This window comes from Ochotona princeps, chromosome X (genome assembly GCF_030435755.1).
Source record: "Ochotona princeps isolate mOchPri1 chromosome X, mOchPri1.hap1, whole genome shotgun sequence".
Classification (NCBI taxonomy): Eukaryota; Metazoa; Chordata; class Mammalia; order Lagomorpha; family Ochotonidae; genus Ochotona; species Ochotona princeps.
Window position 1 is genome coordinate 27,372,804 of NC_080865.1, and position 19,375 is coordinate 27,392,178.

Here is a 19,375-nt window from a genome sequence, read left to right on the forward strand (position 1 = left end):
GGAAGTCCCTTTGGGAAAAGATGCATTCCTTTTACTTGGCTACGCCACCAAACAATGCTACATCTCCACCTAGTGACGCAAAAGCACAAAGCCAGCCATGGACTTGCACAGTTCCAAATACTGAACACTATAAACAATGCTATATTACCTACATACGGAGTCACTACATGGCCACAAAACATTTCCTGCAGGCAGATCATAAAGATTTTGAAGCACTTGTCTCCCATTCACGTAACAAATCCTAAAGCCACTTAATGTACTAATTCCAGGTACTAGCCCACTTAGCAGCAGCATGACTACAATGGCACTGTTGAGGACAAATGCAACGCAAGTGAAGACAACAGTGGTGACCAGAAAGTAAGAGTCAATGAGTTCAAAAATGTGGATGGCTCCTAAATTCATATTCATGAGTGAATATGAATTTTTTAAGCATCACAACAAATTACTGTTTATCAGAGCTATAATGAAGAATTTCATGATGATCCTTGAAAAACTCAGGACATCACAATGTACCAGTCAGCCAAAAACATGGTGGAAACACTTGTGATAAGATGTATTCTGATATGCATCTTTATAAATTTCCACTGCAGATTAAAGTATACTTTGGACATGAGTAGTAATTTGTTGAATGAGGCAAGCCTCTGGCCCAGATAAAGTTCTCAACATGCAGTAAATTACAGTAGTGTTCTTATGGGTTAGATTGGAAACTAGAGGCATAGAATGGCTCCCAAATCTGGATGTGTGTAGGATTCATAACTAAGGTTTTTATTCTTGTTTTTGTTTTGTTTTTTAAAGATTTATTTTACTTTTATCAGAAAGGCAAATTTACAGAGAGAAGAAAAATCTTCTGTTTGCTAGTTTACTCCCCAAGTGGCCGTAACGGCAGAAGCTGAACCAATCTGAAACCAGGAGCCATAAAATGAAATGCTTGGTACTGGTGTTGTAGCACAGCACATTATATTGACACTTGTGATGCTGCTACACCATATGAAGGCAGGCTTGAGAGCCCAGGTGACCAGCTTCCAATCGAGCTTCCTGCTAATGTGCCTGGGAAAGCAGCAGATGACCCACCTGCTTTGGCACCAGCCACCCATGTGAAAGACCTGGTTGGAGTTCCAAGCTCCTGGCTTCAGCCTGGAGCAGCTCCCGCTAATGGGGAGTAAAGCATCAGAGGGAAGATTCCTCTCTCCCCATCCATTCTTCTTTGTTGCCCTGCCTCTAAATAAGCAAATTCTTTAAAAAGGATAAAGCTCACAAAAATCAGTATCATTACAACCAAAATTCAGCTACTGGCTCATAAAAGTTTTTACCTCCAGAACAAAGTGCAAGTTCTACTTACAAAAATCTTTCTATTAGAACTTTTATACTTTAAAATTCAAATGGTGTTTATCCTTAATCTTTAAAAGACAATATTAGGAAATTATTATTGCCACTGAACCCAGATGATATCCATTGTTTTAGGAATCTGTTTTCAAAGGTGACAATGTGTTATTATAAAGTAATTAATGAGATTCTGGATGTGGCACAGGCCTAGTTTCCCTGGCTAGAATATCCAAGTGGCTAACAAACAGATGGAAAACCAAAAACAAGCAAAGCCATAAAGAGTAGGGCTATGCTTCCAAAAACTTGTGCAACAGGTACAACCCAGTCATGAATCATTTTTAGTGAACAGCACACAGGAAAACTTAACATGTAATTGAAGTTATTTTCTACTGGAAGACTTTTCTCATCCAAATAACACACAGACGTGTGCTATCAAATATTCCCCTCTAGCCCAGAAACAGCCAGCCACTTGTTTAGTTTACAACTGTCTCACAAGAGACTGAACTAGGAGAAATCCTGAATGAGTGCTCAAACAGTTCAAATGAAGTTGCCTAGAAATGTCCAACATTCCCCCAGAATACAGAAAAACATCAGAGCTCAAATAGAAGAAGCCATTGCCAAAATACAGTACAATGTGAGTACCATGAAATCATCACTAAAGTCATGCTTTAACCTTTTAATAAAAACAATTCCAGAGTAATTCTAGTCATCTGGTAACAGCATATGAGCAACCTGAATAATATGAATGAATGCGTTAGAATGACACTCCCAAGCAAACTACTGCTTCTTAACACCTCCCTTCACTGATCACTTCTAGTTGGAGGCACTTTGGGGCCAAGGAACATTATCTCCTGTTAGCATGACCTCACTCAGTCGTTTTCTTGACTTTGTTTCAGAAGAGTGACTTCTGCACCACCTGATATAGGAGGTTCAGATGTTCATGCGGATCAAAGATACAGCACTTTCCCCAAAAGTCCATACTGGACTGCACTCATCTCTGAGGCTCTGAGGATGGGGCTGCTGAGCTGCACCATCACCTTCTGCTCTTTGGCTGCCATGGTGGAAGTTCACAAGCACTACAATAGGCCCTCACACTACCTTATAAAGTAGCTTCTGGAGCAAGGAAGCTGCTTTGCAAAAGCTCTTGAAAATAATGAAGCAAGTCTAACATGGCATGTCTGTCACCTCCCTCCCACCCAAAACCCACTCCAAGCCAGATGCAACAGGGTGATTTTGAAGCAATAGCTCTTCTAGCACCCTCCAAACTACAGCAGATTGGGGGAGTCAGAGCTGACCATTTCAGGTAAGGGAAGCCCATCTTTCAAGGCTGAGTAGAATCCTACAAGCCATGGGCCTTGGGTAAAAAAAAAAAAATCAAAATGAATTAAGCCAATTAAATTCATACTGGGAAATTTAGGGTGAAGACACTGAATCATCAAGCAAGGCAGGAGCCAAAAGAGCACATGGAGAGTCAGCATGCTCTGACACTGCCCTCAACGAGCCATCACACTCAGCCGCTGTAGACAAAAGGGGATAAACAGGGTAAGTCCCGAGAAAGGTGGGCCATGACTTCGCAACTCCAGCATCATCCCAATTCCAGTTTCTACAGCTCCCCTGCAAAGTGCTTCTTGTCCTTGGACTACCAGGGGATTTATTGGGTTCTTTTAGTAAATCTGCTTCTAGGGGGCCAATGTGGTGGCACAGCACACCAATCTTCCGCCACGGGGCTGGCAACCCAACTGGTGCCAGCTTGTGTCCTAGCTACTGCACTTCCCATCCAGCTGTTTGCAGCCTTGGAAAGCAACAGAGGATGTCCCAAAACTTTGGGACCTTGCACCCACGTGGAAGACCTGAAAGAAGCTCCTGGCTCCCAGTTTTGGATCAGCTCAGCTTTGGCCACTGCAGCTATTTTGGGAAGTAAACCAGCAGATGGAAGATCTTGTATCTCTCTTAAAAGAAAAAAAATTTTTTTTTAAAAATCTGTTTCCTGAGCTAACCTGAGTGGATGTCTATTCCTTGCAACCTGATAAGCCAAAAGTAAGAACACAAAATATTACTTCTGAACCAGAATAATGCCCATACATTCAGGATACCATTTGTATGCTGCCATGCTAAGCAATAAAAGCATGGAGGAATAACACAGGCGAGTTCGCATCACTGTGAGAGTCAACTTCTGTGCCAAGCCTTTAAGTCTGTGCCTTCAAAATGATCTTACCACAGGATTCTCCATTTTACTTTCCAGTTTCTTACAAAGAGAGGAGGGAGAGGGGTCGTAACGCAAGGCACCGCCCACAGGATAACAGGAGCTGCTTTAGAGCACTAATTCTAGCATTCGCTCCCTGCAGGCTGTAATTTGCAGATGTGCGAAGGTAGACATTAATGTGCTAAACAAGCAGCAAGGAGGCGAGTTTAAAAGTTCCGCACACTCAATCAGTGCTGTGCAGGAGACACCCCAACTTCCACACGTTTACGCAACTGTCTAGCCAGAAAGAAAAATATTGTCCCTACCCTTCTACACACAAGTGGCCAGCCACAGGGATCTAAACATGGGATTAGGGCTGGCTCTCAAAGTTTTGGAAAGGCTGTGAAACACGCACAAGCTCATTTGGGCTGCCCACCTGACTGAGCTTATTCCATGCAACCGTGCAGGATCATCCCAGTAGGCGGGAATTAATCTGGAACCCTTATCTCTACATCAATCTCTTTCAAATAAAAGCAAGGGGAAATATCAGACAGAGAAACGCTGAGTGAAAAGACTAACTTTGAGGTGCTGTTGCCTTGGCACAGTACATTAAGCCTCTGCCTGAAGCACTGGCATCCCATATGCGTGCTGCTTCAGGTCCCGGCTGCTCCACTTCCCATCTAACTCTGCTTGTGGCCTGGGAAAGCAGTTAGAGGATGGCCCAAAGCCTTGGCACCCATGTGGGAGATGAGGAAGAAGCTCCTAGCTCCTGGCTTCAGATCAGCAAGACTCTAGCCACTGCAGCCATTTAGGGAGTGAACCACTGAATGGAAGCCCCTCCCCCCGTAAAATCTGTCTTTCAAATAAAAACAAATCTTAAAAAACACTGACTTTGAGAAACCTCAGATAGTAATAAAAAAAGATAAAAACTTAGGGCAAAAACGCCAGTTACTTTACAAACTAAGAGTATGCAGGCAGCGGCACCAGGCTGTTCCTCTCTTGGGAACACGGGAGAAGAGCTGGCAAGGACCGGGCCTTTTGAGACTTGCTGATCACTGCTCCTGGGGTGTCTGGGGATGGAAATGCCATTGCTTTCCAGCCAGAGGATCTGGGAGAATGACCAGGCTATTTAATCTTTGGTCCTTTCTGCATTATTTGCTGTCTTGAGTTAGACTTACTCCTTAGGTATTCTGATACATACAAAATTAAAAGTAGTGTTCATAGGAGATGAAATAGAAATCTGACTGTCAAAATTTACTTTAATCTTCAAGGAGAAAAAAGAGATCATTCTAATTTAAGGTCAACCCCTCATTGAAGAGGAAAGATTATATGCATGTGGCTGGAAAAGCCATTTGGATATACAAATCCTGAGTCTCACAGATCAAACATCAAAAGGAATCCAATGATTGTGACACAGCCAGCAGGGCAGAGGCTACTAGTGCTGGGTTTACCCAGCAAGGGTGCCCACAATGGCCATCAGTGCTGGAGATGGAGGCAACCAGTACCAGGCATAGCCTAGAGACAAGATTACTGCCAGCGTTCACAACTGCACACCAACCTCGAAATGGCCAACAAGTTCCAATGTAAGAACCAATGTTCTCGCGGGCTACAAAAACCAGGCATTAGTGAGGAAGCCAAATGACTTGTCCAACACCCAAGGACCACTGCTAGTAAACCTCTGTACAGCCTTAACCATGTCGTGCTAGCACTGTGCCACTTGCTCAGTGAATAGAACTCATATAGCCCTGCGACACAGGTGAGTTACCAACAGTACCAATTCACAGGTGAAGAAATTTGGACTCAAACAGGTCACAGAGTATGTCTGAGGTCACCCAGTTAACCCAGTTAACTTCCCATCAGCTAATGAAGCAATGAATGTGATACATCAATACCACTGGCATTTGTGAGTCATAAAATGTTAAGTATGATGGATGTTTCAATATGAATGACTCTTGAAAATGTTACGTTAAGTGAAAGCAGTCACCAAGAACCACATATTACACGATTTTGTTTATATGAAAGATTCGGAGCAGGAGAATCTATATGGACAGAAAGTAGATTAGGGGCTACCTAGAGCAGGGAAGAAGACACAGGGAGTGACTACCAGAGTTCAAGGTTTTATTTGGAATGTCAAAAAATATTTCAAAATTGGATTATAGTGATAGTTGTACAACTGTGAACATAGCAAAAGTCACCAATTACGTTACGTGAGTGAGCTTTACGATATAAGAATTATATCTCAAAAAGTTGTTTTTTAAAAAGTAAATTATCAAGAGGCTCTGCCTTCAAACCAGAGAGGGTCTTCCTAAGAAGCCATTGAACTTGACTGGACAATAAAATGCTGGACTCTATGTTTGGTATATGCTTGCAATGAGGGAATCTCAACTGAACTTGAACTGTGGTAATGCAACAAGGTGGAGGAATCCACCATGGGGGGAGGGTTTGGGGAGGGATGGGGAGAATTCCAGTACCTATGAAACTGTGTCACATAACACAATGTAATTAATGAATAAATTTTTTTAAAAAGTGAAAAAAATACTTTTAAACGAAGGAATATTTACTGATCATTCCCATGGGCACTACATTTTATGTGAGTTGGAAAATAAATTTAAGACACACATCCTGACCACAAACTAATGACAGTTGAAAAGGCACATGCACTATATTTTGCAACACACATTTGCCTTCTGAATTTGTGTCTTTTTCTTGAAGGAGTACTCAACTGTAAGAATGCTATCTTCTGATGCATCATAGGCCCTGAGCTAAGGCCTAAGCTCTCATAACAAGGAAGCTCTCTCCCTCGTCCTGTGCAGATGTGCAGAGGTCAGGGTTAAGCATAGAGCCATCACAGCAGAGAGCAACTACAGGATGTTTAGGGGCCAAGGCTGGGCCCAGTCACTGCACAACTGAAAACCTGTGAGTACCTTTAAACAGCACAGTGGCTGAGGCAGCTCAGCAATCACAGGCTGAACTAAGATCCACATACTCCCTGGGTTCAGGGATGCTCGCGATAAACCAACTGCCCAGATTTTCCTTAGCTATGGCCCCTGATGAGCAACAACCGCCCTCAATAAAGACTGGGGAGGTCAGGGGGGTCAGGGAGTACTGAGAGGAACGTGACATGCCTGCTAGGAGACCCAGGTCATGGGCGGCCCAAACGGAAGAGCTGAGGCTGCCCATGGTACCATAATGCTGAAAGAAGACAACCAAGAGGTGCAGGGACCTAAAGGAGCACCCTCAGCCAGGCAGGCTTTCTGGGGACACAGCTTGTCTTCATGGATGCAGAGGAAACTGCTCTTCAGATTCAAGGTACCAGGTTAGCCAGGGCTCAGGCCAGCAGGGCCCGGGTCTACCCTGAGGCTCCAGGCACAGAGTTGGGCTCAGAGTTCCAGGAACCCGTGAAGCCCACATGCTGCACAGATTCTAAAGCCAGAGGTGCACAACAGAAAGCTGTTCACATTTTACAAACATCTAAACTCAGCCTTGTTTTATAACAAAGATTTGCATTCTCTGAAATGTTCAGATAATGGCAGCAACGAGAACTTGGAACCTTATATTAATATTTATCATTTGAGACAGAACTGCAAGTAAAATCTTAATCAATGAAGTAGACAGTCACATTACGAATACTATGAATTATGCATCTTTTCGTGAGCCACCCAGAAAGAATGTTTCCTTCTCGGCTTGGGGCCAGATGACATCAGTGGCCTGATGACTCAGCCCACAGCCCAGCATATAACCCAGAGCCAAATTGCCTCAAATAAGCCCAATCTTATGTGAACTACAAGTACAATGGATAATCCACATTGGTCTCCTTACCTTTTACCACATCAGCCACATTACAGGTGGGATCAATACTTCCGATGTGTTTAGGATGAGCAGGATTAATGTCACCACCAAACAGAAGTGCTAAATGAACACAAAAAGGCAGGCACGGGATCAAATCAGCAGGCTGCGATGGTCCAGCACGGAAATACAGGGTTTTATCAGTTTCAAAAGATCTCTTATTTTTAAGAATCAGTTTAGCATCCAAAGCAACTTCAGAGCAATACAATGAGTAATGGGTGAGCAACTTGTCAACCAATGGAGGGGCAGGGATTTTTTTTTTTTTTAAAGATCTGTCAGTCAGCAGTTTTACAGCAGTGAAAAGTGCCAGGTGTCAACCCATTCTCTTACATCCAATGGGTCGTGGATGAAGAAACTTAACTTTCATCCTTAGCCAAGTTTAACTACCTTCTCAGCACTACTCCAGACAGTTACTTTAACCTAGACTTTGGAAAGCAGTCCACACCATTTGGAAGAGCCTGCAAAGCATCTTCACTAGCAGCACTTCAAATGCCTCCATCATGGAGACTGTTTTTCAATGTCAAATACACAAACAGTGCTCGGTCAAGTGTATTGTAAAATGCATTCAGGTAATCTCACAATTCAATCAAACCTGAAAATTTTTGCTTCTGAATAAAAGCCAAAAGAAGCCACATAGGGGGAAAGAAAGAGAATCAAAACAGTTATGGATGTTCTTATTATTAATTAAAGCCGAGATTGAGAATAATGCAGACTCCACAAAAGCAGAGTACTTAAATAAAATACATGAGATTTTAAGTAATGAAAAATTATATATATGGGCATTAAGTCAATAAAGTTATATTAATTAAATTGAAGAAAAATAGAGGTGTATAGGCTTAGCAGTCTAAAAATATACATCCATAAATATACATACATATTTAGATCAGAAAGAAATAATAGTCATGAAAGCAGTATAGTTGAAAAAATCATATTTTTTCCTTATAAATTTCCTATAAACTGTCACACATTTGTTTCTAAAAGGTATAGATTTAAAATCACCCCATATTTAATAGTTATGTATCATTCACATATCTAAATAAATCTGATTAGTAAAAAAAATATGCTTTGTTCATTTTCAGATTCAGCAAATTGATGAACTAGGCTTTAGACATGTGGATGCTTTTTCTTAAGAATTATGAAATCTCCCAAGGATGCAAGACTAAAAATGAGCCAACAAGTTGTCTGTGTGGAGGTAATTCTGTGTGTGTGTGTTTGTGCACTGTGCAGAGGTAATTTTCTGCGTGTGTGCATGCATGGGTGTTCTGTTCCTATCTGCTCAGTGCTTTAGAAAGCAGACTCAAACTCTCACCACAGGACTGGAGATGGGCAGTGGTGCTTACTCTGAACGCACCGATGGTGGTGACATTAAGGAGCCACAGCTCATCTTGCCCTCATGCTCACCCAATAATCCCAGCACCAAGGTTTTTAATTTTAGAAATGAAAACACAAAACATTCTTGATAAGAACAAAACACTGTTTGGGGGTCACATGAAAGCATTTGGAGACCAGTGGCTGGCTGCCTTCAAAGCTCGGCCCTTGTTGCCTCCAGCAATCAGGCAGCAGGGGTTTAAAAGCAGCAGCCCTATCTTTAACACAAGCACCACACAAGGCTTTTGAGGATCCCTTTTACCCAACAATACTAAAGAAACCCTTGTAATAGACAGCATTCACCTAAGAAAAACTGAACTAGAAGTGAAACAGCAGGTGAGTACACTGATAGTAGGAGAAATCGCTCTGGTTACCTTTTCAAAACTGGATGAACAAAAACCTACTTACTGTGCTGGTTAATAAGCATGCGGAAAGAGATGCGATTGGTATAAAAGCGATCCAAAAAATACTGGATGTTACTGCTAATGAAGGGATCAAAGCCAAACTTCTCCTTGTATTCAATCACTCCTTGAGCCATTGTAGGAACCACGTCATTGTGTCTGTTTCTGACTTTAATCAAAACTTGCAGAAAGCTGGCAGGAAGGGAAACAAAGGATGGTCAGTCTGTATGCCAACGTCAAGATGCAGATTTACCAGCTCTGTATCCAGACCAGTTGTCCACCAGCAGTGTTTTTTTGTTGTTGTTGTTTGTTTGTTTTTTAAGATTTTTTAAATAGAGAGAGGAGATGTAGAAAGACTGACCTTCCACCCACAGGTTCACTCCCCAGCTTGCCACAATGGCTGAAGCTGAGCTGACTGAAGCCAGGAGCCAGAAGCCTCTTCTGGGTCTTCCATATGGATACACAGCTTCCTACTAACGTGCCTGGGAAGGCTCAAGTGCTTGAGTCCCTGTCACCCACATTAGAGACCTAGCTGGAGTTCCCAGCTCCTGGTTTTGGCCTAGCCCAACCCTGGCTGTCACGGGCATTTGTGGAGTGAACCAGCACATGGAAGATCTCAATCTCGATCTCTCTCTCTTTCTCTCTCTCTCCTTCCCTCCCTCTGTCTCTTTCTTTTTCTCTGTCTTGTCTCCACTCCACTCTGTCATTTTATCTTTCAAATAAATCTTTTTAATAAAAGATACACGTGGAAAAACATACTAAGAATGGTGACTAAGAACAAAGACATCTGACTTAGTCAATAACATCAAATAAAATGTGTGGAACCAGGCCCAAAGGTGACTATGTGTGTATAAAAATTTAGCATACTGACAAAGTAACATTGCAAGTCAGTACAGAAACAACCAAATTAATAGAGACAGAAGGCCAACAATTTAGATCCCAATTTTAGGCCTTAAGCCAAAAAATAGATTAAAAATGTAAAAGGATGAAATCATAGAAGAGGTAAAAGGAAATCAGCTGAAAAATTATATAACTTCAGGCCAAAGTCAGAAACAAATGATTTAAAGAAGTAAAAAGAGTATGCAGAATTTCAGCAATTCTATAGGGACAGACATAATTTTTTTTTTAAAAAAAGGTAAAATTGGGAAAAATACATTAGCAAAAGTTAATGACTTTTTTTAAAGATCTGTTTTGACTTGAAAGTGTTATAAAGAGAAAGAGAAAGGAGAGATAGATAGATAGATAGACAGACAGACAGATAGATAGAACGAACTTCATCTGCTGGTTTCATTCCTCAAATGATTACAACAGCTGGAGTTGAGATGATCCAAATCCAGGAGCCAGAAGCCAGGATCCAGGAGCCAAGAGCTTCTTCTAGGTCTCCCACGTAGGTGCAGAGTCCCAAGGCTTTGGGCCATTCTCGACTGCTTTCCCAGGCCACAAGCAGGGAGTTGGACGGGAAGTGGAGCAACTGGGACATGAACCCGTAAGTGATGCCAGCACCACAGGTGGAGGATTAGGATACTAAGCCACAGCACCAGCCCTAAGAGTTAACAATTCTTAACAAATGAAAAGCACCCTAAAAGAAAACTAGGCAAAGGATCTGCAATCAGTGGAAAATTTACCATAGAGGAAACATAATGCCAACAGACTCGCTCTCATCAATATAAAAGAAATTTAAACAATATGCCTTTATTCCCTGTTTATTGGACTGGCACAGAATGATCAGTGTCAGCCAGCAGATAGGAGTTTAACTGGTGTATTTCTAGAAGCAATTCAGCAACACTAACGGCATGAAGAAAGTAACCACACTTGCAGGAATTGAGCCTAGGAAAACAACTGGACAGGATGAATATTTATATTTAAAAGTATTTTTGGAGCACTGTTTTTAACAGAAAGAAAACTACAGGGGCCAGTGCAGTGATTCGAGTCCCGGCTGCTTGAGTTCTCATCCAGCTCCCTGCTAGTGGTTCCTGCGAGTGAAACTGGACTAACCCAAGCACTTGCACCCCTGACTAAAACATGCATGACTGGAAGGAATTTCTGGTTCCTGGCTTCAGCCTGGCTCAGCCCCAACCATCACAGCCATTTGGGGACTGAACCAGTAAATGGAAGATGTCTCTTTCTCTCTCTCTCTCTCTCTGGCTTTCAAATAAACAAAGAAACAAAGAAAATCTTTTTCTTTTTTTTTTTTACAAACAGGAATCACAGTGATGGTACTTGGCATTAAAAAGAAAACTCCAAAAAAAAAAAAAAAAAAGAAAAGAAAAGAAAAGAAAACTACAAACCAGCCTAAAACTTGGTGACAGGAGCTTAAACTGTATGATCTATCCACAGATGGACTATTAATAAGGATATTGTTAAATTATTAATAATGATACAGACTGATAATATAGACATTGGTATTTTGTAAAAAAAAGAAAAAAAAACACATCTGAACAATGCATGCCTAGGGAACAAGCAGGGACAGGAGGCCTGTTGACAGTAGTGGCCTCCAGGCAGTGCCAAGTTGGAATGACTGTCTCATAACTGTTCCACACAGTCTCACTTCTCTCACTATAATAAATACCTAAGATAGTAAAGATAAGCAAGTCAACTATGACATTAGGTCAGCACTATTCACAAGAAATTTTATAATGAGTATTTTGTCCTTTATGTAAAATTCTTTCTTATAAATTAAATATTATCGTAAAATATTTCATTACAATTGAGAGGTCTTTGGTTTTGTCTGAAAGGAGACTTAACCACAAAAGTTCAATTCTCAAAACATTCCCCAGTCTTCAGACTCTACTAAACTCTATCATTACGATCACCATGCTTGTCCATTAAGCTCTTTTCACTTCTCCTAAATCAGCTCCCACGCCGGTGACCCCACAGACCCTCTCACTGCACGGAAAAGGCTGCCACTGCACTGCTGCTTCCCCTTTCATTCCTCCCTTCACCGAGAGCACCAGCCTTCTCAAAGCCCAACTCTTCTAACTAGCTGCATGACCTAAGCATGTTCCTGAAACTGAGTACGGGCAAATAGCACTCTAACAGAGCACACGATCCAGTGTTGGCAGTTGGCAACTTCAGGTCCATAACTGGTATCTGACTGATAACTAGCTCTGGAGATGGACATCAGACTCTGGAGCAAAGTTCGTGTCTTAAAATCCAGAGTTAAAGAAGTCAGTCCTTATTTTTCAGATGGCAACTAAATGTCATCAAATAATGACTTTCACAAAAAAAAGTTCCTGGATTCAACTGCTTTAACATTAACACCTTCAATGACAGTGGTGCCTTGTATCAACAAAAACACTGTGTCAGGGGCTCTAAACCAACTGCTGTCCTTTCTACATTTCACAGACCCAGGAGACATAACACTCAACAATGCAGAATACAACTCCGGGCTTTCTTTCCTTTTATATTTTAATTTACAATTGAACTTGGGCTAGTTATTCAAGTAGTTACTCATGCCTCAAACTAACAGTTTTGATAGTATGGGATATTATAAGAGAATGGACAAATACTGTATCTTCTCTGTGATACAAGGCAACCTCTATGCCTTATACAAGATAAACAGATGCATAGGTAAACATGTGTGTATGTTCTCATAGATGAACTGTATAATGGAGTGGAGAGTAGCATACCCAGAAGTAAAAATATCTTCCAGTATGCATCTCTACTCCCAAATAAAAGGACTCCCAGCGAAACTGTTAAATATACCTTAACAACAGGATACTAGACTCTCTACTATTGTCCATACCTACAGTGTCCCGGTACAGTAAATAGCAGAATGGTGGGCTTGTGACTGTTGCTGAAGGACTATGCTATTGTAATAATATGGGGGAAAACTGGGGGAGGGGAAGTGAGGATAGAGAGGAGAATCCCTGTGCCTCTGGAGCAGTATCATGGAAAAAACTTGTGCACTAATTAGTGAAAAGGAGATCTTGTAAGTTCAGCTGTACCATGAACTGTCACAATCTGGGGAAATCACTTCATATATCTCTGACGTGTTTACTTATCTGAATTCAAAGGGCTGGGTTAAATAATTCCTAATGTTGCCTGTATATCAGTATTAACCAAACAGACAACAAGATGATGCTTAACGGAGAAATGATTTTATTAATCTACACTGTGACCATCATCCACACTTTCAGGATGATGCACTTTGTCTAAGAATACGCAACCTTTTATAACCTGAAAGAACCCAGGTGTCATACAAAGCTATCATTAATCCTTATCTTATGCGAAGCTAGCAGTTTTTAAATTGTTCGTCTTGTGCTAGTAAAACTAAAGAGCCTTGATATTCTTTGATCCATTATTTACAACTCAAGGAAAGCAGGAAGAAAAGATAGTATTGAGGCCAGGGATGCTCTCTTCTGTTATTCGTAACCAGAGGGAAGCACAATGGAGAGATAGCACCCAGGGAGTCAGTCAGCCCCGTGGTGTTTCAAGGTTAGTCACAAACCCAGATGCTCCTGGCTGGTGAATAGCTCCCTTGTCTGCCGATGCACTCAGCTCCTTCACAGTATAACATGTTATTTTCCTAGTTCTTTTTTGTTTAATTCATTTATTTATTTATTTGAATGGTAGGGTGAGAGAGAGACTGATCTTCCATCTGCCAGTGAGCACAACGGCCAGAAGCCAGGAACTCTATGGGGTCTCCCGGCTGGGCCATCAGTCACCGCTTCCCACGTGCAAGCCGAGATGGGCCTCCATCCCAGGCACTCTGGTACAGCATCTGGGCGGCCCAGGTGCTGGCTGAGCATGTTGCTCCTCTCCAGTACCTTTTAAGGAAATCTATGTCAGGAGTTTGTGAACTAGGTTTATATGGACTAGGTTTATATATAAAAACAAATTCTTCAGCACAACAAACCTGCCGCATGCTTCCATTCATGTATGCATATATTGAAACAGGAGGAAATTAAAGTGCAAATAATCCCTAATCCAAAATTCGAAACATAATACCACAGTGGAAAGCTTTCACACCATGAGATCTACACAAAATTACTAAAAATATTCTATAACATGACCTTCGGGCTGTGTATATAAGGTGTATATGGCATGTAAATGATAATGGGCAGGCCCCATGATACAGAATTATCTGCAATTATTCTGAAATCCAAAAAATCCAAACTCTGAAACACTTCAGGTCCCAGGCATTTTGGATTTGTACATAATTTCCCTTGTGGAAAAAAAAATGCACTCACAGCTAGGGTTAGTGCTTCTTGGCTAAACAAAAGTGAAAACCAAACATTTGCCATCAGCATGAGAATTTAGCAGTCTATGTGCATAATAGCAGCAATAGAATTCAGAGTGTTATATAAAAAGCACACTCTTTTATGCTTCTCCAAAATAAAACCATTACAATATTTCTAAGCTCAAATAAAAATCCCATTGAAATTTTTGTTTGAATACTGTGAAGAATCGGGTAAATAATTCAGGTATCTACAAAGGACATTGCATTCTTAAAGCTACCACTAGATGGAACATTTCCTTCAAGATTTATAGTGAGTGCCCAGATCACCTGGACTAAATGTATTAAAAATTAGGCCCTGAAGTATAATTTGAAGTGCCATTACTCCTTTTGCTCTATGTTAAATTCTTAACTCAAACTTCTGAAGATGCAATTTTATGTTATTACCCACTAGGAAATGAATGCTTTCATCAGAATTACACTTCTTGGGTCTTAATGATATGAGTTCCCATCTACCAAAACATTTTTTACCCAGTCCTTTTACTTTCAGGGAATCGGTACCATACTTACTTATCCAAGACCTGAGGATCCTCAGGGCTCTTATTTTCATACTCCAAAAGTTCAAGAAAACTCTGCATGTACCTACAAAAGAAGAGTTACTATGTCAGTTGCCTGGCCAGCATCCATTCTTCTTTTCTTCTTCCTGACAGCACTCCCCATTTTCCCTTGGGTCTTCATCCATTGCCACAAAGAGCTCAAGGGCTTCATGGGAAGCTGACATCTCCAAAACCCATGGGTGGGGCCATTTTTCTCCACATTACCCCATTTCTTCTAATAGCAAGTATTAATTAAACCAATAGTCCAGGTCCCAGCCTATGAGAGGGAGGAGGGCATTCCCCTGAACACAGGACCCTGCCTCAATTCAGATCAGGAAAATAAGAGCAGACTTGCTGGGGGTCTTGGGGAGAGAAGTCAGTTTGCTCTGCCTTTTTTTTTTTTTAAGATTTTTCTATTTTTATTGGAAAGGCAGATATACAGAAAGGAGGAGAGACAGAGAGGAAGATCTTCCTTCCACTGATTTACTCCCCAAGCGGCCACAACGGCCAGAGCTTAGCTGATCTGAAGCCACAAGACCAAAGCTTCTTCCAGGTCTCCCACACAGGTACAGGTTCGCAAGGCTTTGGGCCGTCCTTGACTACTTTCCCAAGCCACAAGCAGGGAGCTGGATGGGAAGTGGGGCTGCCTGAATTAGAACTGGCACACATACAGGATCTCAGCATGTTCAAGGCGAGGACTTTAGCTGCTAGGCTACTTTACCGGGTCCAGTTTGCTCTTTTTGGAGTATGCTGGGTGAAGGTGAAGTTTAAAACTACTACTGGCATTTTGCCACCATGAGGGAAACCAGCCTGAAAACAAAGCTGACACCATCAAAAGCAGGACCTGGACTGTCTCATCAATCTGAATCAATGTAGCATGCTAAGACTGGACCTTCTAGTTCCATGAGCCAATGTCCAGCCATGTTATGTGCAACCCACAAACAAAATGATACCACAAGCGCACCATCTGGGTAAGAAGTACAAACTCAGAAACCAACAGTCCAGAGGCTTCCTTCTCACAATAAATGAACATCACTGGCACATAATGGAGGAGGAGTGTCTCTTGGGCCCTTGGGAACAGTTAGGTTTCTTGGGCAGCACCAGAGTAGCAAATACTGTGTCCAACAGGAAGATCCAGGGAACAGAGAGCAACGGGATTCAGTGAGGCGCCTGAGAGGAGCAGCTAGCTCCAAGCCCGGCCTGTCTGCCTCTGCTGGGGATGCACGAGTTCCAGTCACATGCATGGGACCTCTCACTGGCATGTCACATGTCCTGAAAGAGTTATCCTTTTAACTAGTTATTCCTTTTAACATTCAGTTATCATTAATCCTATTTTCTATCTTTGGATAGAGGATGCAGATACTCTGCTAACTCAAGTGAGGATTTCACATACACAGACTGGAATGACATTTGCTTAACAGACCTCACATGAACTTTGAGACAATGCATCTGACGCTAAAGCACGTTCATCTAGGGGTACATAAAGTGATGGGCCAGATCTCATTAAAATCATCAATTTAAAATATTCTGAGTTGGGCCCGGCGGCGTGGCCTAGCGGCTAAAGTCCTCGCCTTGAACGCCCTGGGATCCCATATGGGCGCCGGTTCTAATCCCGGCAGCTCCACTTCCCAGCCAGCTCCCTGCTTGTGGCCTGGGAAAGCAGTCGAGGACGGCCCAAGGCTTTGGGACCCTGCACCCACGTGGGAGACCTAGAAGAGGTTCCTGGTTCCCGGCTTCAGATCGACGCAGCACCGGCTGTTGCGACTCACTTGGGGAGTGAATCATCGGACGGAAGATCTTCCTCTCTGTCTCTTCTCCTCTCTGTATATCCGACTTTGTAATAAAATAAATAAAACTTTAAAAAAAAATATCCTGAGTGGTCAGTCAGTCCCGGTGATGTTCCCTGCCCTAGCACATGTAAGCAAACCTAGGCAAACCTGCTCGTTTAAAACTATCATGTTCAGAGCAGTCAAGAATGAATATGGGTCAAAGATAAGGCTAAGTGCCCAGCCTGGAAGTCAGGGGAATAAAAAGCACACTTTGTGACTGAGGGGTGGGGTTCACAGCCCGTCACTCACAGGAGTCGTTTCTTAAAGGAAATGACAGCGAAACAGAATGTATGATGCTCAACGGGATTCCTAAATCAGCAGGGAAAGCTCATTTTTATGAAAGGGAGATTACTAATAGGACAATTAGTGAAATAATAACAAATGCCACATAATAAGAAATACTACTGTAGTAATGTCAAGCCCCTGAATATAATGTTCACTAGTTTTCTAACAGTTGTTTCAAAGTGATACATGCTAAGCTACTTAGGGAAAAATGGGAACATTTACCTTAACTCAAATGATTCAGGAAAACAATATCATGCATGAGTGTATGTGTGTGTACGCATGTATATACTTTAGATATGTATGTGCCCCATAGAGTGACATACATAAGAGAGGAAGAACAAAAGAAGAGAGGGAGAAGGACAGCAGGAGAGGGAAAGAGGGAAGGAGGGAGAGAGGGAGAGAGGGAGAGAATCAATATGAATGACAAAGATAGAATAAAATGTGGCCCAATGTTAATGAAACCTGGGTGAAGGGCCACGGGAATTCTTTCTTCTAGTCTTGTAATCCTTCTGTTAAGTAGGAAATTATTTCAACATAGAATGCTTAAGAAACATAAAGGAAAATATGGCATGCTCGTTTCAATGGCTATGGAAGAAGAACAGTGAGGAGATACAAAGGCTTGGCGTCTGAGCGGTGAGAGGCTACACCTCCTTGCCTGTGTGTGTAACACAGAACACACCTGGTGTCTGTCCCTGCTGCCTAGCACAGAGCTTCTAAAACTCTGTGCATCTCCTGAGGGGTCCCTGCTGCCTTGGTCATGCCCAAGGCACCCCTCTGCCACAACTGAGCTTATCAGAATGACATGACTTAAGCAGAAGCACCCAGGAGCCTCAGCATGGGACCATGCATCTCAAAGACCAGTACGGGGTGATGCTTCTAGCACGGCTCCTATTCTCCGGGAAAGGGCGTGGAGGTGAGTACTGTAAACACTCCTGGACAAGGAGAAACTCGGGATGGATGAGTACTGGTAAGACTCACACACTGCCCTGCAAACTTAGCCCTATGCATTGCCTCCACTTAATGTTCCTGAGTTGTATCATTCATAATAAATCTATAACACGAACCAATTCTTTTCCAGACGTCGCGTGAGCCATTCTAGCATATGATCAAATACATGAAAGGTCAAGGAACTTCAACTTATAGCCGATTCATTCAAAGCACATGTGACCCAAGACTCATGATAGCTACTTGAAGTGGAAGCATTCTCCAGGGACTGAGCCATTAGGCTGTAGGGTCTACTCTAACTCATTGTCAGGACTGAATGGAAAAGGTGAATACCACCAGTGTCTAAAGAATTGGCGACTAGACTGTTAGTGTCAGAAAAAAACAGAGTGCCAGCAATTCACTTTGAAAACACCTAAAGAGCTGTCACCAACACTAGGATCAGGGCATCTGATCTGGCCTGCCTAGAATCACCATCAGCGTTTCCCTATAGGTGCCTTCACACTTGCTGCTAGAAAACTGCTGATTTGACCTTGGAATAACAAAATCTTGTGCAAACATACTTGCTGCTGCTCCTAAACAAGGTATGAATCCACAGCAGAATACAACTGACTGCGGAATCAAAGCCACGGTCAGGGTCTCCCTCACCTCTCCTGTGTACCTCACAGAAGCAGCTCATAGAAAGCCCATTCACAGGACTTGCGATCAGCAGCCAGTGAGGAAGCGCTGCTTGTCTGGGAAAGGGACTGGACAATGGACCTCTCCCACGACCCAATATGGTGCTTCTCACTTGGTTCGTTTTTAGACCTAAGCACTTATTATCATTAATATGATTGAGAAATGACTGTAGAATGTCCATTTCTCTTTCAGTTGCCTGGCCTCCAGAAACCCTCTAAATGCAAACTAATTAATAGTTGCATTCTCCTTTCATTTGTCCATATTGTTCCCTTCTTCTAAAGCATTCTCCCTTGACCTGCACCTGTCAGTTGCACTCAGCCATCAAGGGGCAGAGCAAAAGCACGGGCAGCTGTTCCCCAGCACACCCCGTGCTCCCTCAGCGCTGCGTTGGCCTGACAGAGTACAAGGTCTCTGGCCTCCCACACGCCTCCAGACCTCTGGGCAGCGACTCCTACATCTGCACATGTGTCTCAAATATATGCAAATCTCTTTCGAAAAACAGACCACCTCCTGTTACCTCCTACTAGGAAGGGGCCGCATGAATTCAACTTCCTCAATTAAATAACTTCTTTCAGCATCAGAGTTGTGAATGATTTAAGTTATATTCTGTTAGGATTTTCTTCATGCTTTTCACAGGGTGGGTGAAACCCAGCAGGAAGCTGACATTTTTCCAATTTAAGGTTCCTCTTTAAAAGAGTTCACTGGTTCCAGGAGAAGTACTGTTTTCAAGGAACTTTTTGAAAACT

General features: G+C 42.3%; 1 protein-coding gene across 1 annotated transcript in view; it reads right to left on the bottom strand.

Moving 5' to 3' along the window:
• Positions 1-19,375, bottom strand: part of PDK3 (pyruvate dehydrogenase kinase 3) — a 69,283-nt gene that overhangs the window by 25,266 nt on the left and 24,642 nt on the right. Inside the window, exons 3-5 of the mRNA XM_058658425.1 lie at positions 14,870-14,941; positions 9,128-9,312; positions 7,325-7,414 (exon numbers count right to left, since the gene is read on the bottom strand). Coding sequence (XP_058514408.1) covers positions 7,325-7,414; positions 9,128-9,312; positions 14,870-14,941 — 347 coding nt within the window. The remainder of the gene's footprint in view (positions 1-7,324; positions 7,415-9,127; positions 9,313-14,869; positions 14,942-19,375) is intronic.